Source organism: Elaeis guineensis, chromosome 9 (assembly GCF_000442705.2).
Source record: "Elaeis guineensis isolate ETL-2024a chromosome 9, EG11, whole genome shotgun sequence".
NCBI lineage: Eukaryota > Viridiplantae > Streptophyta > Magnoliopsida > Arecales > Arecaceae > Elaeis > Elaeis guineensis.
Window position 1 is genome coordinate 20,354,277 of NC_026001.2, and position 26,499 is coordinate 20,380,775.

The following is a 26,499-nucleotide window of genomic DNA, read 5'->3' on the forward strand; positions in this document are numbered from 1 at the left end:
GATGCTAATTGCCGAATTTCATAACGTCCGTGATACAGCAAGCCAAACTTGACCAGGACTTAACCAGCTTTTATGCACTTGTGGCGTCGTCCCAATCTCCACCACCCTCCAAGCGCACCCCCGGCGGCCCGGCCCCACCACCAGGGACGCCCATTTCCCACCTCCCGGGCCACAGAATCCTAGCTCCTCCTGTCCTACTTGTGAGCCCACGTAAGTTTACCCCCAGCCGACGCGCCCCGGATCTCTCCCCTCGCTTCTCCGATTCGTGCAAGGCTCGTATAACTCTGTCCGTAATATATAATCCTAATAAAGGATCTCAATTCTCTCTCTGTACTCCCTCTTTGATCCTTCTCCTCCTCTCTTCGATACTGTTTCTTGGTTTCAACTCTATTTATTTCTTAATTTGTTCGATTCTTTGATCCATCGGATCCAGCACGAATTTGATCGAATCCATTGGATCTAGGGTTTCTGCGGATAGTCTGGTCGATTCCAGCTCTATTTTTGCGCTGGTTCTTTCGATTGCTGCTTCTGATTTGAGTTGAAAGTGGGTGGTGTTCTGGAGTTCTTCTTGATCGCCAATGGCGGATCACTCGGATTCCGATTCCAGTCCGAAGGTTTCGAGCAGTTCGGATTCCAATTCCGGCGGCGAGGAGGAGAAGCCAATTGGCGCAATCCGGACGCCGGCGCAGGCCGGCGAGGATCCGAGCGCATACGCTGATCCCGAGTCCCCGAGCACCGGCCAGCAATCGTCTGATGAGAGTGGGAGCAGCGATGGGGTGTTGGTCGAGCTCCCGGGCAATCCAGATCAGGTAGGTTGTCTTTTTTTTTGGTTAAGGATGGGATTTTTGTGGGTTCACATTTGGTTCTGTTGTTGAATTGATGCTGACAAACTCGGAATACAGGAACCCAGGGGTTTGCGAGGGGATCGTGACGGTGGCATTCTGGTAAACATCGATGGGTCGATGCAGGAGTCGCCGGATGAGGGGGACCGGGGAGAGGATGCGGGGAAGGAGGAGACTTTCGAGGATGCGTCGGACCAGCTGGGCATGGTGGGCAGTCGGAGCAGCGGGCTTGAGGAGTCAATGGCCGTAATTGAGATTGGGGAGAGCTCGGCAGGGAGATTGGCTACCAGCGATCTTGCCCAGGTGCGGGCTCGGCTTGAGGACACCATGGCCGAGTGCAGAAAGTATAAGGTGAGGTGCCCCCTCTGTTCGTCTAGCAAAAAAATGATTTTTTGTTTTTGTTCATCAAGGAGTATATTTGATTCAGGAAGAGAGGGAGGTGTTTGGGAGGCAAGTGGTCGGTCTACGCCAACAAATTGAAGATATGATTAATCAACAATCAGTATTTGCTGCAAACAATGCTGAATTGGTCGAACATCTTCACCCGCTGGAGACAGAGGAACGCGAGGAGGACAAAGAATTGTCATCCCTCACTCCACTACACATGATGCTAGGTGATTGCTCCAAGTTTATACATCATTTGAAAGGCATTGTAGGTGAGCAATTAAATTCTGATAGCACAATTAAGGAGCTCCGATCCGTTCTTTATGGCAAAGATCAAGAGATCGAAGACCTCAATGTGAAAGCCTCAGAATCTTTGATGTCTCGTGATGTCATCCTTTCTTACTTGGATGCACTTCAGGAGGCGTGGTCTGAGTCTTTGAAAGAGTCATCTGATGTTGTTTCCAATAGGTTGTTAGCTTCCCTTTCATCTATAGTTGGAGGAGAACATGGGTCTTTGGAAGATTCTTCTGCTGATGTAATTTCTCTTGTTGAGAAGAAGGCCTCATTGTTGATAAAAAAGCACATGCAGTTCTTATCAGAAATCCAACAACTTGGGCAGTGCTTGGCAGAGATCAGGCCTGACTTTGCAAATTCACCAGAGAATGAATCAGGGATTGTTTTTAGTGTTGCTCGTGAAGAGTTGCTTGAAAGCAAGAGTAAGGAAGCTTATCTTCAGGAGAGGATGGTTAAGCTTGAGGAAGAAAATGGGAAACTGGCTGAAGAGGTCAAGAGGATGAAAGAAAGTTTAGAAGAGGCAAATTCAGAAGCAAGCAAAACTAAGATGGAACTTGAGCAGACAGAGAACAGGTTGGTGGCAGCCAGAGAGAAGCTTAGCATGGCTGTGTCAAAGGGGAAATCATTGGTTCAACATCGTGATTCCTTGAAGCAGTCATTGGCTGAGAAGACGAGTGAGCTTGAGAGGTGCATGCAGGTGTTGCAGCAGAAGTCTGATGCATTACAAGCCAGTGAAGCCAGTGCTAATGAGCTGAAGCAGTTAGTAGCTGAGAAGACGGGTGAGCTCGAGGGGTGGATGCTGGAGCTGCAACAGAAATCTGATGCCTTACAGGCTAGCGAAGCTGGTGCTAATGAGCTGAAGCAGTTAGTAGCTCAGAGGACGAGTGAGCTTGATGGGTGCATGCAGGAGTTGCAACAAAAGTCTGATGCCTTACAAGCTACAGAGGCCAATGCTGATGAATTGAAGCAGTTATTAGCTGAGAAGACAAGTGAACTTGAGAGGTGCTTGCACGATTCGCAACAAAGGTTTGATGTTTTGCGAAGTACTGAGGTCACTGCTGAGGAATTGAAGCGGTTATTGGCTGAAAAATCAAGTGAGCTTGAGAATTGCTTGACAGAGCTGCAACAAAAATCCGATACATTACAAACTAAAGAAACCACTGCTGAGGAGTTAAAGCAGTTACTAACGGACAAGACAAGTGAGCTCGAGAGGTGCTTGGTAGAGTTGCGACAAAAATCTGATGCCTTAGAGACAGCTAATGCTAGAACTAAGGAGCTGAGTGAAACACACAGTTTGGTTAGTTCCCTAAGAGAGTCACTCACACAAAGGGACATGGTTCTTCAGGAAATAGAAGAAATTACGTCAACTGATTCCGCACAAGAGCTGCATTCCATGGAGGCCATAGATAGGGTAAGGTGGTTTGTAAATCAAAAAAGGTCTGCAGATATCATCTTCCTGGAAAATCACAAAGCTAAGGATGCATTGTCCTTGATCGAGCTACCAAAAACCATTTCATCAAGCGAACTGGACTCTCAAATCAATTGGCTAGTGAACTCATTCACGCAGGCTAAAGATGATATTATCAAGCTGCAGGAAGAAATTGCTAGCACCCAGCTTGCTGTAGCATCACATGAATCAGAATTCTCGGAAACACACAGGGAAATAGATCGCCTGACCAAGTCTATCTTGGAAGAGAAACAAGCAAACGAATATCTACAAAATGAGCATGGAGACCTCAGATGCAAATATGAGGAGATTGCTGAAAAGTTGTCTGTTCTTTCTTCTGAGAAGGATGGGTTGATGAAGGTATTACTAGAGGTCTCCGAAATCACGCTTGATGATCAACCATATGTTGACATGAATGTGATGATAGAGAAATGCATGGCTAAAATCAGAGAAAGGATAAAAACCTCTTTTGCTGAGAGAGAACAGATGGAGATGATGCAAAGTTCATTGTATGTAAGCAGTCAGGAGCTGAAGCTTTGTGAGATGATTCTGGAAGAAGATCTGATGGATAGGTCCACAATGATGAGGCTATCAGATGAGTTGGGAAGAGTGTCAGAGGAACTGGTTAGTTTGAGAAGCGATAAAGATTCCTTGCAAAAAGAGCTTGAGCGAGCGGAGGAAAAATCTTCTCTTCTTAGGGAGAAGTTGTCAATGGCTGTAAAGAAAGGAAAGGGTTTGGTGCAAGAACGTGAAGGATTTAAACACTCTCTGGATGAAAAAAATTCTGAAATTGAGAATCTAAAACATGAGCTGCAGCTAAAAGATTCTGCAATCCATGATTACCAGGAGCAGATCAAGAGTTTATCTGCACTCCCAGAGCACATTCAGAAGCTAGAGTCAGATGTTGCTTCCTTGAAAAATCAAAGAGATCAAAGTGAACAGATCTTGCAGAAAAGCAATGGCACATTACAAAGATTAGTTGATTCTATAGAAAACATTGTCCTTCCTATAGATGATATCTTTGTGGGGCCTGTAGAAAAGCTGAACTGGATTGCGGAGCACATTAAAAAATTACAAGTTGCTAAGGCTCATATACAGGAAGAGCTAGATAAAGTTAAAGAGGAAGCTACCTTGCATTCTAGCAGGTTCGTTGATGCCTTAGCAGCTATAAAATCACTAGAGGACAGAATAGCTGATGCAGAAAAGCATAGTTCTTTCATTGCTGAAGAAAAGAAGGACCTGCAACTTGGTAGAGCTTCTATAGAGCAAGAGTTGGAGAAAATGAAAGAGGAACATTGTATGCAGGCTAGCAAGTTGGCAGATGCTTATGCAACTATAAAATCGTTGGAAGATGCCTTATCACAGGCAAAAAGGAACAGTTCTCTACTGGTTGCTGAAAAGACTGAAGCAGAATCCAAAAGCAAAGAGGAGATCATTGCATTGAATGCCAAACTAGCTGAGTGCATGGAAGAGTTGGCAGGAACTCATAGCAGTTTAGAAAACCATTCAGCTCAGCTGAATAGCCACTTAGGACATCTTCAGATGCTTATGAAGGATGAAGGCCTACTATCCTTAATGACTGAAGAGTTCAGGAAAAAGGTTGACAATTTGAGAAGTATGGGCCTTCTAATTCACAACTTGCATGAGAAGTTTGCTGAGAAGGGACTACATCTTCATGCTGAGGTAGTTAATATTTGTGTTTGTTAGATGTTATTTTTCATTATTTTTATCTCTACTGCTTTTTGTTACTGTAAATGGTTGAAGTACCAGTCCATACCAGTCTGTACCAGCTGTGCTATATTGTATCTGTAGAGAACTGGTACTTGGTATGTCCCTTGGTACCATACTTTATTGACACATTGTAGTTGGTGTCACTTTTTGTTGTGCCAGCACCAATGAGCACACCATGTTGGTGCGATATGCACCACTGCCAAACTGTCCCCATCTCCAACCATTGTGGGTACTAGTATCGCCATCGGTTACTAGTTTCTGTTCTCAATGATTTATTTTCTTGGTTGAACCATAAAGCAGATGAAGCAACAAAATTGGAAAATTACCTAAAAGCCCCGTGGGGTAGGAAGCAATATCATACCAAACTGGTACAAGGAGGCCCAAGGGAGAAGCAAAAGGCACAATAGGAATATATACCAAATAGGAAGAAAATCCTTATGGTATAAATATGTCTCTGGCCTTTTTTTTGTTTGATCTAATCACTGAAAAGCATAGGGAAGATTGAGGCCTTGAGATAGAGGAACCTTTTATTAAAATTGCTTGAAAGCGTTCTTTGAGAGGATTACGTACTCATCTTGACCTGGAGCTAGTTGTGATTGTTTTTATTAGCTATGTCCATTTGACATGTTATCTCTCGTTATGTTTGTACATGATCTTTATTGTTTCCGGTCTTCATTCAAAATAATTTCTTTTTTATCAAACTTATAAGCAAATAAATATAATAAAGATGGAAAAGCATGTAATGCATCCATATGTTAGGAATTAGATTTACATAAGAAGGCCCAAGGGATGAAGAGACAGGATAGGAATATACAGCAAATGGCAAGAAAATAATACTATAGACATTATCATGTTGTATAATAATGTGGCTTAGCTTTCTGTTTCTGGATTTAGTTTTCATGCATCATGATGTAGACCTAGATTTAGATTGATGAGAACTCCAAAAGGAATGCAGTTATACCATTTTACGATATGTTGGAGCTTATATTCCTAATTGCTCAATGAGAAAACTTTTGATACATCGAGTTGCACTATTTCTGTTGTGAAGAGGCCAGGAAGGAGCCTCACACAGGCTTCAAATATAGAATATAGATTATAACATAATTGGATCCACTGCAAGAACATTGTTGTGAAGTGTAAAGTCTCTAGTTTCTTTTTTTGCCAAATCTTTGAGAGAACTTAGTGAAACAGAAGACTAAGAAAACAGTCACTCATCATTTTTCAACACTGAATGTGCATGCTTTATTCAAGAAACTAGCGTTTAGTACACCAGAACAACTTAAATTGTTGAAAGTTAGCTATGGCTTTAGTGGCCATCTAGGATAGATAAGGGGCAGAAGAGAGGAAACAAGTACAAGAATTTAGTGTTTCCTAATTTACTTCCCAAATGCATTAACCCAGACCAAAACAGTTACCAACCTAACCATCCAATGTAGATTTCTTTAGGATTTCCTTTTTTCTCTCTTGTTGGATTAGTACATATGGTCGAGAAAATTTTTAAAAATATTTTTCTTTAAAAAATAAAAAAAGAAGAGATGATCTGATGTCGACTAAAACCCAATTAATTAAAGTTTTAGACAAATCTTGGATGGCTGACTTGGCTGTTGTCAGCAGAAAACCCTGTTAGGTTGTACTATTTGGTATATACGACACCATTTTATGTTTCCAGGTGCCCTTTGTTATGCTATGCTTGTCTATTGTGTGCTAAAGTCATTATTCATGATGACGGTAATGAATCATTCGTGGTTTCTCCATATTTAGCATTTTCTTGTACGAGTTTTTTGATGCATATATAACATATAGTTTTTTAATAAAAGTTCCATGAAATTCTATGACCGTTATAAGACAATACATGTTTTCACAATGACTAGTGACAATTATAGCAATTTTAGAAAACCTGGCATGAATAGGAGAATTAATTGCAGTTATATTACTATTTGCGAAATGATTTAAGCTTATGCTGGAGTCATCAAGTAAGCTTAAATTATATAGGAAACAACTGTTTTGACTATTTTCAGCTACTTGTTTTGTTGGACTCACTTGGTTGCTTAGGTATGATAAACTCTTGTGCATCCCTGAAAAGCAAAGTATAAGGATAATTGTTCAGGCAAGGCTGTTTCTTATATTGACTTGTCCATAATTGGCTTTTGGAATCTCTTTTTTAGCATACTCTTTATTGCTACAATTTTCTGCTATAATTATTAGATCTTTTTATATGCTTGTTTATTTCTCTTCTCAAAGATCTCATATTTACATGAGTGGTTTTGAATCATTGTTGATTATTTTTATGAGCACAAATTGGAAAAAGAAAAGGGTAGAAAAGATATGCCATAATATGTTGGAAGCAACACGACTTGCATTGGTTCCCATTATTTGAGATCTCCATTAAGATAATTTTTAACTGGTGCCAGATGAAGATTGACAGATAGTACAATCAAAAGTAATGAAAGACTTTGAAAGGCATGGAAGAGTAATGGCTTTAAGACTAGTGGGTCATATGATAAAGTGCAGAATATTATGGTTGAGCTAGAAGAGGTTTGGCTAACAAAATTTGTTAAAAAGTCTAAGACCAAAGAAGATGCCTGAAGTTTATATTACAGAGAATTGTTGTGGTATCCTGTTATATTTATAAAGGTGATCTAGAAATGTACACTAATTTTAAGAACAAAGCAAGCCACATCTCCAGATTATGCAAAGGGTGGTAGAGAAATGAACAGTATAATTAATAAGCATTTTATGGGACAAATTTGGTTTTCTGCTGGGCCAATTGAGTAAAGAGGCAAATTCTTGCTTGGGCTTCTTTTTTTTTCACAAAGAACTCTAAGGCTATCATTATCTGATATAGGGTATTGGAATGCAGTCAACCCTTACCAGAGCTTGCAGTTCAACAGGTAACCCATCTACCTATCATGCACAATTTCCTAATTCAGTTGCTACTTGGTTCGTTTCTCTTCTTGCCTAGCCATTTGTTCAATAGGTGGATGGACCTCGCACATGGTTTTTTTCAACCTAGAAAGTGAATGTGCAGAGGTGTTTCATAGTTTCACGTGAAGGTCGTTGAAGGAACTTAAGAGGGTGCTTTATTGTTAGATGGATTCTTCTACATGGTTGAGGTGTTAGGATTGGAGAGTATCGACAACTGCATGAGGATCAATAGATGTATGATTCATTGGTCTCTAAACCAAGGTTTTAAATCCCTTGGGATGGAAATGTCCTAGTAACTCTGTGGAATGGGACACTCCGCTGTCCCATCTTATCCCAATAGCCATCTTGGTCGTGCATCCTGATAGATATCCTCCATGTCTCTCCCTTTATTTTTTCCTTTCTTTCTTTCTTTTTTCTTTCTTCTTTTTTTTCTTTCTTCTATCTTTCATTCCTTCTTATCTTTTTTTCTTTTTGTCATCCCTTCTTTTCTTTCTTTTTTTCCTTTTCTTCTTTCTCTATCCTTTCTTCTTCTTTCCTTCCTTTCTTTTTCTTCTCCTTCCTTTCTTTCTTTCATTTTCCTTTTTCTTTCCTCTTACTTTTCCCTTTTTCCATCTTTCTTTCTTTCTTTTCTCTTTCTTCTTTTTCCTTGCATGGATAGGTTTCAGAGTTCCAACCCCGTTCCGATCCTGTTTTCTCATAGGAATGGGACAAGATGCCTCCCATCCCGCCGGAACATAAAATCTTTCGAAGAATCTTATGAAATTCTAGCTATTTTGTCTAAAACTAATTGATATCTAACTAGAGCATAGTTAAGAAACACCATGCATGTCTTTTAGACATAGATCTAGCTAAGCTTCCATATGAAAATATGTTCTGGTTGATCAATTGTGACGGTAAGTTGCGTTTATTTCTGGCTTGACCTGGGATAAATATTTCATAAATCACAAGTGGTTCATCTTTATCTCTTTTTGTGAAATTCTATTCGCAATCTAGTATATTCTCTTGATATAAGATATAGATTTAAAAGTTTTCACATATATCCATCTTACATATAATTTCTCTCTCATTTAGTCTTAGTTCTTGAAGAACAATACCTTATGATACTTCTCTAGCATGTAGTCCATATTCATAATTTCATATGAAACAAAGCAAGTGAAAAAGCAAGCACAAAAACAATTTATAGCTTGAGTGATGATGTCTTTAGTGCTAGGAAAATATATCGGTTTTTAAAGTTTTGATGGAATTGAAACATACTATTCTAATAATCCAGTGGTTAAGTTAGTAAATGCAATGCCTTATAGGTGACTGATTAGTATGTTGATCTTGTTGTTCTTGTAATTAAACCTATGGAATAACTTTACTTTATGATTTTAGTTTTTTTTTTTTTTTCCAATGCTTCTTTTCTCTAAAGAAAAGCAAACTTGTTACTTTAAATGTTACTAATGCAAATTAAATTTTAAGAATCTGCCATTTTCATGCTTGTATCCATATTGTGATTTGACACATGTAGCCATGCTTACCTAATGATAGAAAGATGTTGCATGGTAGTGGAGGATAGGCAGATTATATCTCCTAATATCTCTTTTCTGGTCTCTCTTTTTTCTTCTATGTAGTTTTCCTTTTGTCCTTCCCCTGCTCATCCCCTTTACTCAACATTCTTTGAGGTTTCTTTCTCACAACCGCCATATGGCACAATCTAGAATGTTGGCCAAATTCATGGGTAGATTGACATTTGCTAGATAGTAGGGTCATAAATCTCATGTGGAGCCTTTGAAGAACAACAACACCTTATGATACTTCTCTGGCACATAGTCTATATTCATATACAAACAAAGCAAGTGAAAAAGCAAGTACAAAAACAATTTATGGCTTGAGTGATGATGTCGTTAGTGCTTGCAAAAAATATTGGTTTTTAAAGTTACGATGGAACTGAAACATACTATTCTATTGATCCAGTGGTTAAGTTAGTAAGTGTGATGCCTTATAGGTGATTGGTTAGTATGTTGATCTTATTGTTCTTGCAATAAAACCTATGAAATAAATCATATATATATATTTTCATGCTTGTGTTCATATGTGTTTTGACATGTATCCATGCTAACCTGATGATAGAAAAATGTTGGGTAATAGTGTGGGGGATAGGCAGATTATATCCCTTAATATTTCTATTCTGGTCTCTCATTTTTCTTCTATGTAGTTTTCCTTTTGTCCTTCCCCTGGTCATCCCCTTTACTTAACATTCTTTGATGTTTGTTTCTCACAATTGCCATATGACACAATCTAGAAGGTTGGCCAAATTCATGGGAGATTCAAATTTGCCAGATGGTGGAGTCATAAATCTCATGTGGAGCCTTTGGTTTTAGTCCCTCACTCCCTCTTTCATAGTGGACCACATCTTAACGAGTTAAGCATCTTTTTTGCTATTGTTGTTGTATAATGTTTGATAGCAATCATTGTAATGGATTAAACTTTTCTTTTTGGGAAAATAATTTCAAATTTTTAAAGCATGATAATTTATAACTCTTAGGACCGTATCAATGGTTCATAATAGGTTCAACCTATGGTTTTATATGTGTATAACAATTTTAATTAAACGAAGTGACAGTCGAAATGTATGCTCTGGTGATCCTTAATGAAGTCTTAAACTTATCCAACGTAGAGTTTGTCTTGGGACTAAATCAACAAATTTTGGGCTTGGAAGCATCAACTGTGGCTTGAGAGCGACCATTTATATAAATACATTTTGGGGAGGAAGCATCTACCGCATCATATGCTAATCAACTGGAAAACCTAGTATACTTTAACATACAATGGAAAGAGTAAGAAAAGAAAATGTCGTATGTGTACAAAGGACATTGGGTCCTGCTCTCTGCTTGTGCTTGTTTGTTTGAAATAAATGTAGGCCTTATTGAATGCTGCTATATTAGTGGTTGATGACGTATGTCCAATCCTTCTAGCCAATTTGAATTAGTAGCGCAAGTTCCTAGAAGGTTTAGAGAAACAAATTGAAAGACGTCGATGAGCCTTTCAAAATATAGTCTACTAGTCTATATCCTCTCCTTAGGCATAGAACAATAGGTCCGCATGATAAATCAAGGATCTGACTGTTAGTTCAAGCTAGATGATTTATATGCTGGACTTCCACCACTGCCACACAAACACAAAGTATCCAGTCCTTTGAAACCCCTCAAAGCTTAGGCCATGGACAACCTGGACACTTCCACAGTTTTTCCTTCAATTTTAACCTTAAACAACAAATTTAAGTATTTCTGTTGATGGTGGCTGGTTTTCTGCTCTTCAAACAAAGCAAATTCAACAACACAAAACTCATCCTTGATGAACCTTTCCAACTACAAACAAAGTGCCATTTACAAAATAAATTTTAGTGATGCAATTATTTCCCAGCTTGAATTACCATATCATCACCTTTTGATCAAAATTTTATGGCTAATAGATGACCTGGATATGATGAATGATCGTCTATAAACAATATACACATGTCATCATGTTAAAGCCTAGAACTTTTCCGAAAGAGGGTGATTGATATTAGATAATATAGCTACTAGGGGAGCACTTCATGATGAAGGGTTGAGAAATTACCTAACTTCGACCGAGACATGTCAAAGGATTTATGTTAATAACATTTTAAATTTTGCCACCACATTTTGAGGGGAGAATGATAATGTTGTATGCATGGAAGTCTGAATGAATTCAAAGAATTATTAAAAACGAACAAGAGCAAGAATTTTTGTCTAATTCAATGAAAATTCTGGAGTTGATTAAGTTCATTATAGTGAATAGAGGTTTGGTGTTGCAGCAAGAGTCTTCCACTTAGGGTGCCACACCAAGAAAGTTTAAGAGATTCACTTGCCCCCTTTCACTCATGAATCTGGTCCTACACCTGCACCTGCTTCTGGTAACTAAGGTAGTAGTACTAGTGAATAAGGGATTCATTGAATTCTTGCAATTGGTGAGAAGGAACAAGTCTCTCTCATAATGTTTCTAATTCTTTAATCTAACTATAATTGTAAAGCCTTCTTTATTGGGTTAGTTTCAATCAGAAGTTCCTAGTTAGCCTCCATTATAATGAACAATTACTGTGTTTTTGTTTTGAGGAAATAGACCATAATCAAGAATTAAGGACTTAGTTTGTGCTGATTGTACCATGCCTAATTAGGATGCTAGGTCTTGGGATGCATTTGCGACTTCGAGTCTCTCTAGAGTAGGTGGTCCCAATTTGTCCCAGTTGGGATGGACCAAGATAGTTGCGGTCCCAAGACTTGGGATACTTGTTGTCCCATGGACACCAATTTTTAAATTTAGTTTTTTTTAAATATTTTTTTGTCTTTTTTCTTTCTTTTTAATGTGGTTATATTGCTTTCCAACATTGTCCTAGAACCATATCAATCTGACCCTAGGCCAGCCCTAGATCGGGATGGGTCCTGGTAATGAGATTTGAGCCCTTTTCATAAGTCCCAAAATCAATCCTATTGGCCTTCTCTCTCCACCTCTCCATCTTTTTTTTTTTTTTTTTAAATTTTAGTTTGGCATTTCTGGTTGGTTGGGGTGACTAGATCTCACTCCTAACTGAGGAACACAATACCATCCCAAATCCTCTGGTTTAGGGCATACTAAACCGTAGCAAGGGTGGACCGATTTGATTCTGCCCCCTTCCTCTCCCTCTCCCTCCATCCCACCCTCCCTCTCTCTCTTCTTCCTCTTCCCCTCCCTCTATGGTTTTCCTTTGTCAATGCATGCCTGAATGGTACGGCATGGTATCGTACCACGGCCAAGTAGTACAGACCTTGATTCTCACTGATAATACAATTGATACCAATGAAAAAGAAACTAGTCCACAATCCTTGGTTTAGAAATGATAGAAAAAGATGGAAACAAGACTTAGCAATTGTTGTCATTCATTCAAAAAATCTAACCTTGAAATATCTTTTCTTTCCATTTATTAAGTAACCTATGCAATCATCATTAACAGAGGTGACCACCTTACCCAGGAACCCAACTTTTCCCATACATAGAATTCTAGAATATTTTTCCTAAATTACATAACTATAGCAAGTCACTACTTACTAAATTAAATTCGATGTATTATTCTATGATTAAAACAAGATCTCTACGTTTCTAGATTTTTACTAAATCTAGACATCTGATCCCACAACATTTGGAATATAATCAAGAGCAAGGATCGAATACTTAGAATGTATCGGTCCATCCCTATTGTTTCCAATCAAATGATGAGTGCTGGGTTTTGCTTGTTACTCCGGCACCAGAATCTAGGTTTTCCTATTTGGTATTAGTTGGTATTGGGCATTATGAATTGGGCTGGTAACTGACACTAGTTGGTACTATGGATGCACCAAAAGGAGCTGCACAAATTTCTCTCTTTTCCTTAAACACATTCAAGAGGAGGAAATAAAGGGAAAGGAAATTTAACCTACCACTTTAAAAACTTATAACACAATGAAAGAAATAAACCAAAAAATATATCCCAAATAGCACTAGTCATCCAAATAAACACTTAAAAAACAGAAAAATAGAAATAATGACATATTGGTGACGATTCTAGTGCCAACGCCATAGAGCAACTCATAAGCTCAAAACCTTAAATTATGTCATCTTAAATAATGTTAAATCCTGAAAAAAATCCTTTAAACAATCATTAAAACCTACAAATAAGAGAAAATTGGCATCCCAGTGAATTACTAGGCACCAGGTTGTCCCAACTAACAGTACGGTATCATCCAATATTGCAATACCAATTTCAGGACTGAGATTTTAAATCTTTATTGAGCATAATGCTATAAGGCTCCACTTAGTCATGTATCAATTTTTCATCCTGACATGGCATGAGGGAATTGTTGTGACTTACTAGTGTTTATGTGATTCACTTGGGGTTGGTCGAATTGCAATAAGCCACTTTATCTAAAATTAATCATCCCACATTACATCCATACAAAGAGAGGTTCTGCAGATGCATGAGCACTTAACAAATTAGCCTACACTAGGTCATGTCACGTGAGCATGAGGAATTGATAAGTGATTAAATGGTTGAGGAAAGTTCAGGTACATGTTCCTGTGGATTTAGTGGAACTTTTTAATTTTTATACTAAATTTAGGAATGACCAGCCTCTTGTTGGTTATTCAACTTATACTAAATATGCAATAAACTGATCCTACCATATTTGAAACGCTCAATCTTTTAAAAGCTGAAGTCTATAAAATGCCAAGCCTTCATCCTTTGGTGCATCTTTAGTTTCCTTATGCATGCAAAAGTCATGCCATTCGACAAAGCAGTTCTCAAACTTGACAGCAAAGTTTCTTCAAGGAGTGACGTATCTCATGTTGCCATGCCTGCCAATATATAGGCAGCTACGTACCAAGCTGTGTCATATTGGTAGGCACACATGGGCACCGCAGCATGGCAAGCATAGGCATGACCTTGTGTCCATGTCATATCAATGTGCCTATCAGCTCTTCAATCCATGAATTAGATTATTCAGGCCAACTTAAACCATGCTTAAGTTGATTATGAACCCATGCATTCAATTTATCTTGAATTTTCTTCAACCATTCATGTGCATTTGCTTGGAGACTTCACACATTTTCCTTGGCAGATGTGACCTTTTCATATTGGAAAATGAACTGAGAGCTCTTGGTTCTTCTTTGGTAAATTATGCTGGAAGTCATAAGCATGGTTGGTGCTTGGTACTGGTTCATTGTGTACCATCAGATTGTTCAGTTATTCCTTTTGGGAGAGAAAAGTATAATAATATATAAGATGCCATGCAGATGGTGAAAGGGCTGGTCTTTCATCTTTTGCTAGGTTCGCAAAACCACTTTCCCATCCTTAGTGATGTAGTCTTGATCTTGTGGGGGAAATTTGTTCGGTAGTTACCTGTTTCGTTTCTTTTCTTTTGTACATTTGTTTCTTTAATTGGGATCTTTAGACTTAATATCTTCTCATGTTATGGGAACAAGACAGCCCATATTCTTTTGATTTTCTGATCTTTTTTTTTTTTGTTTATTACAACAACTTGCTGCTGATTGTTGTAGAACAAGGAAAAAGATAATGCAATTCAACTGTTTGATTGAATTTATCTTTTATAAATATGATTTTATGGAATAAGGCATGAACTCGATTCTCCATGGATAAGATATTGAATTGTTACATCACTTGTAAAGATGGAAATATACAACAAAAATTATTTTTAAAGGAATCTTCATTTTCCTTTATTATAAAAAATAAGATTTTGGACCAGCCACAAGGTCATATTTTTCTGCCATGCTTTTCTCTTTATTATCCTTGGTATGTTATATGCAACTGGTTTAATGAGTAGAAGTTATGTGGTTATAAGTGTATGCACTTGAAGGGTATAGACATCCATCCAAAGTATGATGGCAGTTCCATACATTTAATTATGCTATTTTTAGCAAGTGGTCTTTGCACCTTTGTCATGTGGTAGTGTTATCACATCACATCATGATATGTCTCTTGGATTCTTTAGAGCTTCATTTTTGGCGATGATATATTTCTCGTATGGTTAGTCTTGTCATGGATATGATCATTATACAGTAACGATCATATATATTTATAGCTACTAACAGTGTCACATTCTCACCATCCTTTTTTCACTTTGTCTTGGGTCCACAAGATTGTTTTTGGCATAAGAATTAGAGAAAATAAAAGTGAAAGGTGAGGGCTCCAATCAAAGATGATGGCAAAAAAAAAGGTGTTCCGCTGAATTTTTTGGTTATGTTTGTAATTTGGGAAGATACTTTATTGTATAAGATCATAGTGCCATTCTTCTTTAGGGGTCAAAAATTTCATTTTGGTGAAACGTTTCTTATCGACACCTGACTAGATGTCAACCCTTCTTTATAGCTGGACATGAGGCTGGCATTAACAGAGTTACTTACTGGTTTATTCAAGTTATTTTATTCAAGTTATAAAGGAGCATGACAGAGTATTTCCACAAGTATATACGTAATCTAAGTCCTAATTTTTAAAAGTTTCTTACATTGCTGAAAATGATCACCAGATTGATCTGATGATTTTTTTGGGCCTTTCTGCATTTCAGATAAAATTATCATGACCTCACTTTTCTTGTTTAGAAATTTTAGAGATGTTCCAGTACTTTTCAAAATTTTGTTTCTCTGTGTATCTTAAACTGTGACATATTAACAGTCGCATTTATTTCGCTCCTCTCTGTAATTATTTTTAAGCAGTCTCATACCATTGAATGCCCATCTGACGGGTCTATTAGTGTGTAAATCTGCAGCATGATCATGAGTTTACAAAGCTTTTCTCCCTGTCAAAATTTGAGGATTTTCTCAATGATAACATACTTCATAACGTGACAAGCACACCTGACCTAGAAGATACTCCTTCTGTGACTTCAATCGTAGAAGGACTTCATGCTCAAGCTAAACTTCTCCATGTCAGATTTGGAGTTTTGTCTAAATATATGGATGACCATCTTGCACTAGTGTTGCAAGGTCTGCAAGCAACAAGAGATGAATTCATTCATTTGCTTGAGCTCGGGGAATCTTTGAAGTCAGATGTGGTTAAGTTGGAAGCTCACAACCAGGCTCAAGAAGCTAAAATTGTTTCTTTACAAAAAGTGATGACTGCACTTTTTTCAGCATGCGTGGATGCTACCCAAGAACTTCAAATTGAATTCCATTATTTAATGAATTTAGACTCTAACACAGAGCAGGACATAATGAATTCCAACCTGGACTTGAGATCCAGAGAACCTGTTTCAGGTGGGGTAGAAAGGGGGTATGCTGATGATTATGCTAAGGCGGCAGATGATTTATTACATGCTGCCAGGAGAGTCAAAACTCAGTGCCAACAATTAGGAAATATCAAGTCAGTCTGGGTATCATCCATAGACGATCTGAAAGATAAATTGAAACAAGCTGAGTTGACTACTAAAACTGCCATTCAGGATCGGCATATGAACCAAGAAAGAGTTTCTACATTGGAGAGGGATCTTGAAGCACTGCAAGCTACCTGCAATGAAATGAACTCTCAGATAGAGAATTATCAGGCTATAGAGGAGATGTTGAGGAATAAAGAAGAAGAACTTTTGTCTGTACGACACACTCTAACTGAAAAAGAAAGAGGTAAAGTGCAAACTGCAAACCAGCATTTTTTTTCTTAGACTTTGGTCCTTGCTAGCTTATTCAGTTCTCATCTTGTGTGTGCTTCTTTTGTCTTTTCAGGGATAGGTGATCAGCTGTTCTCACAAGACCAACTGGAAACCCTTATTCATAAAATCAATAACATAGAGATTCCTTTCAGCAAGTTGGAAACACAGGGCCAAGAATTTCATTTCTCAAGTTCTGGTGACAAGCTCTTTTATATTGTAGATAAATTCAGTGAGCTGCTGCATAGGTTGGATACCCTGACTGATGAGAATGAGGATATGCAGTTGATTCATGCATCCCATGTTCATGAAATTGAACAATTGAAAAAGACTGCTGAAGCCATTGATACTAGTTATCAGGAACTGGAGTCAAAGAGGTCAGAATTATTTGAGTTGACTGTTGGTCTGGAAAAAATTATACAGAGGTTGGGAGGAAGTGATCGATTGAAGATCAGAAACCTAAGGCAAAAGCCCTTGTAACAGTTTTGGAAAGACTGGCAATAGCTTCCAGTATGGATTCTGAAAATTCCAAGTCAAGGATACAGGAACTGGGAGCCAAGTTGCAGGCAAAGGAAAAGGCTGTGGATGAATTGTCAACAAAAATTAAGATGCTTGAAGAGTCATTTCATTCTCGGCTTGCACAGCCTGACATTGTAAAAGAAAGGACTGTCTTTGAAGCATCTCCAGCAGCAATAGGATCAGAAATATCTGAGATCGAAGATGTGGTAAGAGTCATTTTTATGTCCTTTCTGATGTTGACTGGAGAGTCATATTTTATCTTTACTATCGAATATGTTTAAATGATTAGAGTTGATTGAAGCATGCCTCAGATTAGTGATTATTGCATCCTTACAAGAACTTAAATGGGTAGGAACAAAATTAAAAATGTTTTATCTTGAGGGATCAAAGTCCTACTACTTGACTTGTTGGCCAAAGCTGATAAGGATACAAGACCAATTCTAAGTGATACACTGGTCGCCACACAATGAACTAGATTCCTCTCAAATGAAAAATGTTACATATATAAAAATCAATAAAAAGTTTAGAACTCATTAAATATCTGAACATAAAACAGATGTTAAAAACAGATAATGAGTAGATATTAATACTTGAGTTCATAAAGCTATGTTATCTATTTCTTCTTAGAATATAATTAAGCATGTTTAGCTCTGAAAATATATGGAGTGAAAGAAACTAGAACTGTGTTCAGAACTTCAGATTGTACATTCATAAATCTAACATTGGAGAGTCAAGGCACAACAACTTAATGAGGACAGAAGCTTGCAATGAAAGTGTATGCTGCGGAATTCTCATGTATAGTTCTGCATATCGAGTGCATAAATTTGTTCACATCATAAATCCTATATTGATGCCTTAGATATTTTTCAATCATGAACTTTTTGAATGAGAATAAAACTTCCAGATTGTAATAAAAATATATATATATATAAATGCATCGATCCAACAAAAGTTAATGCACGTGTATTTGATTGTTATCCAAAGTCCTTAAAGGCAATGGACTGAAGTTGTTTTTAGCGTTGCAAATTGTTTTCCTTTTCCACCGAACAAGAAATGTCAAATATGACTTACAAAAGGACATGGACATTTATTTGCAGTCGCCTTCTTTCCTGCTATTGTCCCTCCTTTTCTCTGTATTCTTCAAATATGTTCCATTAGAGTGTACAAATCATAGAAAGATCCATTTTTAATTACCTCTAGCCGCTGATACCAACCATAACGAACTGAAAATTATGGTTTCAGATTGGGCATAGTTCTGGTTCCTCCCGAAGCCGATCCTTAAGGGAACAGAGTTAGCGTTTTACCATGCTGTGCTAGTACAGGAATGCACCAGCCAGTTTTACTAGCAATTAACCATATTTTTTTCATTTCTGTCATCATATATTGTAGGGGGTAGATGGGTTCAGATAGGAAAGGATATTTATCAATAACTATATATGACAAGACTTATGTGATAATGGAGGGATAGATATCTAATAGGAAAAGAATAGGTTGGATGAACCAGAGAGGCCATTCTAGAGTATTATGTAATCCTTGTATGCCATTTATACTTGGGTGGTAATTTTAGAAATAAAAAGATAGGCCAACAAATCCTGGTTCAACATGTTCAGCAATATATTTACCATGTTCCAAGCACATAAGGTGGTGTGGAAAGTTGACAATGCTGCATTGGGTGTGTATTAAGATAAGAAAGGATACATTTACAAAAGGAGTACACTAAAGAGCATGTGAAATGACAATGAGTTTCTAATTGGTGTTTGTATAGGTGTATCCTATCCGAAGATATTTTTGTGACAAGAATGTGGTTGGACTTGTAAGGTGGTGTAGGAAGGAGGAAGACCGAAAATTGCATGGAGGAAATGCTGTAGAAATTAATGGTAAATTTGGCTGTTATAAGGCTTGTATAGTAGAAATGAGTAGATCCTATCTAGTTGGGATGGAGCTTGCTGGTTACCAATTAAGTCAAGGATGATTAAAAATGGAAATATGAGATATAGATTAATTAATTTTGGAGGAAAGCTGATTTGTGTATTGGTACATTGGATTGGAAGAAAAAACTAGGAAGCAGCATTGATTGAGTGGAATATGAATTAGTCTTCAATGATCACATATCAGATGTGAACTAATCTGAGTTATTAATTGATCAAGGATGGGGAGATTGGCCAACCTTTAAACCCAAAAAATTAATCTGCATATTTTCCATATTGATGAAATCAACTGAAATCTCATTAAATCTTAAATTTGCTAAAAATAACATTAGTTTTTATAAAAAGATTATAACAGCTCGAAGCCATAGGGATCTGGCCTGTCTTATCAAGCAGCTCAAGATGTATGTTGTTATATTGTCATATTATTTTTAGGATTATGGCTATAGACTCCTATTTGTTGGTCCCTCCATAAATCGTGTTTATCCATTTTCTATGCTGGCTTCAATCCAAGTTAGTATGGCATTATCTATTGAATTGTTTGAACCATTTTGATTCTCTGGGCTAACCTATGGGATCTCCAATGGATCTTGTCCATGTGAGCTCCTTTCCCTTCGCCAAGTCAATGCGGTTTCTTTTGTCCCCTTATAAATATTGGTTTTGGTTCATTTGATTTTCCATTTATTTTTTAATATTACTAGTCCATACCTATTCTGCCTTGAATATCATTGCTGAATCGTTATTGCTCTCCATTTTGGTTCAATTTTTTTTCCTTTCTGTGTCATTCCCACACATCCTAGGCCTTTCCATCCTCTTATCTGATATTCAACCATTACTGTGCATGTTATTTTATGTCAAGCTTAAGCATTTACTACCATTTCCTGTATTGCGATCCCTCCATTAGTAATGTTCTCTGATAGTCCGATGCATCCTTCACCCGTAGCCTTATCTCATGTATATGGGTGACTCATGTCCTGCATGGTTGTAATCCTTCACGCACAATTTATGTGTTGGCTTTCTTATGTTTAACCTGTAGCTGTGAAAAATTTGGTACTTTAATCATTAGTGGTCATCATGAACTCCAATCTTATGAAGAAGTTAAACATTTAGAGTGGAAGTTCACCATGGTACTGGAGCGATATGCTCTTTAGTGGACCTAATTTTGTCTCATCTTCCTCATAGAAACGTCACTATTACCAAATCAAGATCCCTTCAGATGTTTCAGTTGAACAACCCATTCAGATGGTTTAGCCAATGCATTTTTGTCTCTTTTATGCGTATCCCCACTTGAATTCTTGACATCATTTATGCTATTACATTGCCTTGTGATGAAGTTGACCACTGTACTCATTGACTGCTGTGTATAGTTAACTCCTCTAAATCTCCTGTGGAATCTGTTTGTCAACTCTTGAATTGATCAAACCAGCATGGCTGTTTTAGTGCCTGCTTCACCAAAAGCTGTCATGGAGATTTTATCCCAATTTGATACTCCCATTAGCATTCCCAACTTCTTTTGTATGTAGATGGCATCATTGTTGTTGGGAATGATTATGATTCATTGCCCTTCAAAAGCAATAGATGGACAGACTTTGAGCCCTTCCCTACTTGGGTGTTGAGGTTTCTCAGTCTTGTGGGCCGTGTTGCCACAATAGAAGTGCAAATCCAACTTGATTAATAGTATGCAATTAATCTTGTTGGAGTATTCACCTTCTATTGATTTGATGGTTACCTGAAGTTTAATGTTGTTGATAGTAATCCCCTTACATATTCCTGGTACATATTTTCAATTGGTGAGTGGTCAGATCTGCTTGCAGTTTTGTAAATTCTCATCTAATTGATGTGATGGCTATCCTGTCCATGCTTCTCGTTTGGTGCACCTTGCACTTGGTTGCCTTTCAGGAAACATCACTTCTAATATTCTCTCTTGGTCTCCTTATGCAAGTTCAAAGCCTCTAGTGGATGCTTCAGCTAGTGAGCGTTAGTGAAAGCCCTATTTCTAGATATTGCATGTCATGTCCTGGAGATTCTCATCTCCCAGATAAGCAAGCAGTATATAGTTTCTCTTCACAATTTTGGCATAGTATGGGGCAATGCTTAATGTCATTAGAGAAGCTTTTTGTCTTGATTTCCTTCTTTCTGACCTAGGTATGGTGACTATCTTCATTCCTTTTCCTACTTTTACCATGTGCATCATGATGCTTGTTTAAGAGCTCAGGTCTGGATTTTGGTAACAGTAAAACAACTGGAGTTTTATTATCACTTAGCTTTCCATGTTTATCATCTACAGAATAGCTTCTGAACATCCAATCCATTGAGAGCTTATAGATCCCTTTGTGAAGATCCATATCACTAATCATCATGTCTGTGATATCCGCTAGAAGAATTCTTGGAATTCAACAGAGTGGGGAGGGAGTGCGAAATATTATTTTATGAGGTTGTATATTGATGTATTAGATTCTAGTGTAAGATGTAAGAAGTCTCAAGAAATGAAAGAATTTTTTGTGATCTCAACCAGTAGGCTATGCAGGGCACTTAAGCTGGAGGCTGTTGAGCACAAGGAGTGGTTATTAGTAAGTAGGAGTCAGCTATTTTTGCAAGTTATTTCTAGATACACTTAAAGGTGGGGTTGGGGGGGGGGGGTGTTGGCAGAGGGTTAAAAAAATGGCAAGAATTAAAGAGGGATAGGAAAAGAGACAATGATGGAATGAATAAGAAGAGGAGAAAAGAGCAAAGAAAGAAGAATGGAGAAGGGGATGTTTTAGGTAGAATTGTGTGGAAATGGGATGGAAAAATACCTGTCCAGAGGCTTTTGAGCAGGCAGATAACTGTTGTTTGGGCTGCCAGAGTCTCTCCAGTAGGCAGTGGACTGGTGGAACTGCAGAGGGTCATCAGTGAAGTGACTCTAGAACTGCCACTAGCCCTTAAACTTCCGATGGAGGGAGAGTGTTGGCTTTGGATGAGTTCAAGATGAGGGTTATAACTTATTACATAAGCTTTTTTATTTTCCCTTTCATTTTTCGGTAAATGTACCCTTTTTAAGAGTCACACTAAAATAAACAAAAGAATGAGAGTATAGCTTCATAATATAGGCATGCATGTATAGTGGATTATAAAAAGATCTTCCTGGAATGTTCCTAGGCAGTCAAGCTTACCTAGGCTTCTAATTGAACCACCTAGGTGCCCAATTTTGGCAACACTGTTGCTGTTTAATTATAAACGAACATCACAAGCATGTTCTCTTCCATGCAAGTAGTAAACATGTGCACTGAATGTATATGTTTTTAGTCACGTTCTGAGTATGCAGGGATAACAATATTCGTAGTCATAAAGATGTAACAAAGAAGCCTTATTCTGTGCTTATTCATTTCCATGGAAATTTCGAGCTTATGGCTACATTCATTATCATACCAAGCCTTTTCAAGTACTTAGTTACACTTTGATCTATATTTTCTTGTTTCCGGACACAGCACAAACAAATTAATTGTAACCACAAATCCATAACCAGCGAGACTCATCCTTTGCTGTTTGTTTCTATCAAGTCTTAATCTTTTCTTACAACTTAAACCATCTCGTTTCTTTGATCTTCTCTTCCTTCATATCCCTGTGTCCGAACGCTTCCCAAAGTTAATGGCTGTGGTCATTGTTTCTATGTTGATAGTATCTTTATTGGGCCAATATCAGTTTATCCAGTACATCATAGATCATCAGATTTATGAAACTAAATTGCAACATGGTATTTTAATTTATCATTGAAATACTAACCTGCATGCAATTTGAACTATTCATACTGGAGATTTTGAAGTTGCATATTCATATATGCAGGGGCCAATTGGAAAGAACTCAATATCACCTGTACCAACTGCTGCACATGTGAGAACAATGCGAAAGGGCTCAAATGATCATCTTGTTCTTAGTATTGATTCTGAGTCAGATCGGTTAATTGCTGCCGGGGAAACTGATGATAAAGGTTTGATATTGTCAGCCTCTGTGATCTTAAAGTAGTTCTATCTGCAGTACCTTCCTGATGGAATATCAATTCGTTTTTGTCAGGTCACGTTTTCAAATCTCTTAACACATCTGGTCTCATTCCAAGGCAAGGAAAATTGATTGCAGATAGGGTTGATGGTATCTGGTAGGATATTAAATTTGTCATCTTATAACTTCACTGATGCTTATGCTTTCTACTTGTTTTTATATTCATGCAATGTTTGATGCTTGAGATGTAAATCTCCAGAACAAAATTTTATTGATTCAGATATTTGGGAATCAGTTTTCCAATAAGATTGTCTACCCGCTGTTCTTTGAACATTAGTTTGATAAAACCAAACATAGATATAAAGATAAAGCTGCCTTTGTTTAAGAGCATCAAAAAGTAGATCTATTTGGCTTGCCAACTAGCTTACCTCTTATTGTCCACCAAGTGGCAAGGTGAAGACATGAGAAAGAAGGATAAAAATAGGATGGGGATCATTGGAGTCCTGCAAACCTTGATTTTTTGTATTCCAGAATTACCTGTTTAGGTGGATTGCGATATTCCGAACAACTCGAAACAGAGTAGGATGATGGCTCCTCCCATCTCTTCCTTCTGTCTGTCTTGCGGGACCCATCTAGCATGGAAGACATTCTAGTCCCTCCTACTTCTCTTTCTTCCCTTTCCCTGGGTTGCTATTCCCACCTTATGTTACACAGACTCGAGTTCATGTCTTAGGTGCTGGTATGTGTCCAAGTGTTGCATCCTTTCAATTTCTAAAGATTTCTTCTTATGGAACCATGTTCAGGTGCTATATGAATATTCTTTCATAAGTGTTTGGTGTGCTTATTCTTTCCTTAAGCAGATGTCCCTGCTTCTTTCATTGTGTCAACGACCATCCAGGACCTGACCAACCTCTTATTTCCTGTGAAGCTGACTTGCTTGGGCTTTAAGCTTTTAGACTAACTACTGGCATGTTTTAACTTCCCTTCTTTTCCCAACATGACATCTTACATATAGGTGATTGGGCATCCAAATAGGCCCTTATGTATAGCTGAAGATAATCAGATTTTCTAAATTTAAGCAGATGAAGTTATTCTATTCTGTATTTGGTGCTTTTGCAGGGTTGCTGGAGGCCGGATATTAATGAGTCGCCCAGGAGCAAGGCTAGGTCTCATAGCATATTGGATCTTCTTGCATCTATGGCTGTTGGGCACCATTTTATAACGTTGCGGAGTAGCATCCACCGCTTATAACTCACAAATTGTACCATAGAATGCATGATTATGGTTTTATTTTATTTTATTTTATTATTTTATATATGGTCTATAAGTCATTCATTTTTCCCCCATCCACTTAAATATGTATCCGGTCATTCATTGGATATCATACAAGTCAAGGATATAAGTTCATAAGAATAATATCACTTAGCATGTTCAAGTTGGGGATGGATTGCTTTGGTTTCATCTAATGGTTAGTCATGGTTCTAGCAACCACTCTACCTAAAGCTGAAGTCAAATATCTGGACACATATCTTGGCATGGACCAATATCAGATGGATGACATGTGAGAGACAAGGTCTATATGCATCAGGTTTCTCTGGCTCTGCCAAATTCAGTCACAGACGTCTTGACCAGGTCTTTGACTTAAATGGGTCAGGCAAATGGACAGCTTCTCAATGCAAGGATGTGGAAAGGTAAACCCTAAAACAGGTTGAAACAGGTTTGTGGTTTGCATACCTTTTTGAAACCTCTAGATCATGCTTCAAGTGAATTGGATTGAATTGTTTTGTATGTGGAATCTGAACTAAAAATAATCTGGTCCAGTCCAAACCAAAGTCGTTTCGATCAGATTTGGATCAGGAAAAAAAAAAAGAGAGAGAGAGAGAGAGAAAAACCAAATTAAATATGGATTTATGTGAACCTTGTCAAACCAGCTCCAACTAAGATTAAACCTTAAACTTATATATTTATCTCCCATTGGTCGCAACATTAGTGGACCTTACCAAGCGAGGTGCTGTTAGCATCAACTTTATGTAGTTAATCATTTGTTTATCTTATTAGTAATATTTTAAATGTCATTAATTCTACTGCTTTTTCCTTAAAAAACGGAAAAAAGGAAAAAAAACAACTAAAATTAGGAGTGAAAGGTTGGCCTGATTCTTTTCTTGGGACTGATAGAAGAGAGAATAAGAAAATCTTGAAATCGGGAAACAGAAAATATTGGGAAACAATCACCCTTCTTGCAAAAACGTATTCGGAATCCAGATCTCAGGATGCAAATTGAGTCAGACTGGACTTTACTACAACCCACGAAAACAAAGCAATAGAGCGCAATAAACTAATTCTTGATATGTCATAGTTTATATCTGTACTCTATTTATTAAATACTTACCGTTTTACTTTTCTACTTAATATAGCCAAAGATTAACGGAATGCACAATAACAGTAAATCAATCTTCTTCACATAACAATCATTCGAGAAAATGTCCAAAATATTTGTCATATCATATAGCTTAACTCATGATCTTCTTGATTGCAATTGTATAATTTTAAAATTTCCTAGCTGCTTTAATAACTAACAAATATTTTTTAATCTATTATTCTGTATGTAATATTTTATATTTTTATTTCTATACAAAACATAAATCCTAAATACCTACATGTTGGTACAACAAGGAAAGGTAGATAAGTAATTAATTTGGGCTGGCTTGCTAGAGACTCGTTTGGTTCGTAAAAATTTTTTTATTTAGGAAGTTATTTCTTGAGAAGGCGATATTAACATGTTTGATTGATCATGAAAAAGTAGTTTATTACAAAGTGATTTTTATTTGGTTGAGCATTTATTTTTTTAGAAAAATTATATAAAATACTTATTATATACTTAGTGGATATAAAACAATACCTTTTTGCTCCAAAAATTTATATAAATAATAATATTATATTTATATTAGTATAAATATAATATTAATTTATTATAATATAACATTAGACTATATTAATTTATTATATATATATATATATATATATATATATATATATATATATATATATATATATATATATATATATATATATTGACATGAGGCAAACTTGGATAAGGTCGATCGGATTTGAGCTCAAATCTAGTCAAATCAAAATTGGACAATAAGAGTCCTATATTGATGATCTAAACTGTTGGATGTGATCTACTACTTCAAATTGTTTGTATATAAAAAATCATATAATTTGAAGACCTCAAGCCTATACATCAAGTGATATAAAAATATATCTAATTCAATTTTATTTACATTGTT

The 26,499-nt window shown here is 37.1% G+C and overlaps 1 protein-coding gene across 1 annotated transcript; it reads left to right on the forward strand.

Annotated features, from left to right (window-relative positions):
- Positions 1-98: 98 nt before the first annotated feature.
- Positions 99-24,550, forward strand: LOC105051326 (trans-Golgi network-localized SYP41-interacting protein 1). Its single transcript, XM_010931700.4, is given in 9 exon segments — positions 99-809; positions 903-1,193; positions 1,270-4,650; positions 15,918-16,767; positions 16,867-17,229; positions 17,232-17,515; positions 23,057-23,201; positions 23,285-23,366; positions 24,329-24,550. Coding segments are annotated over 9 exon segments (5,730 nt in total). The 5' UTR covers positions 99-578; the 3' UTR covers positions 24,432-24,550.
- The last annotated feature ends 1,949 nt before the right edge of the window (positions 24,551-26,499 follow it).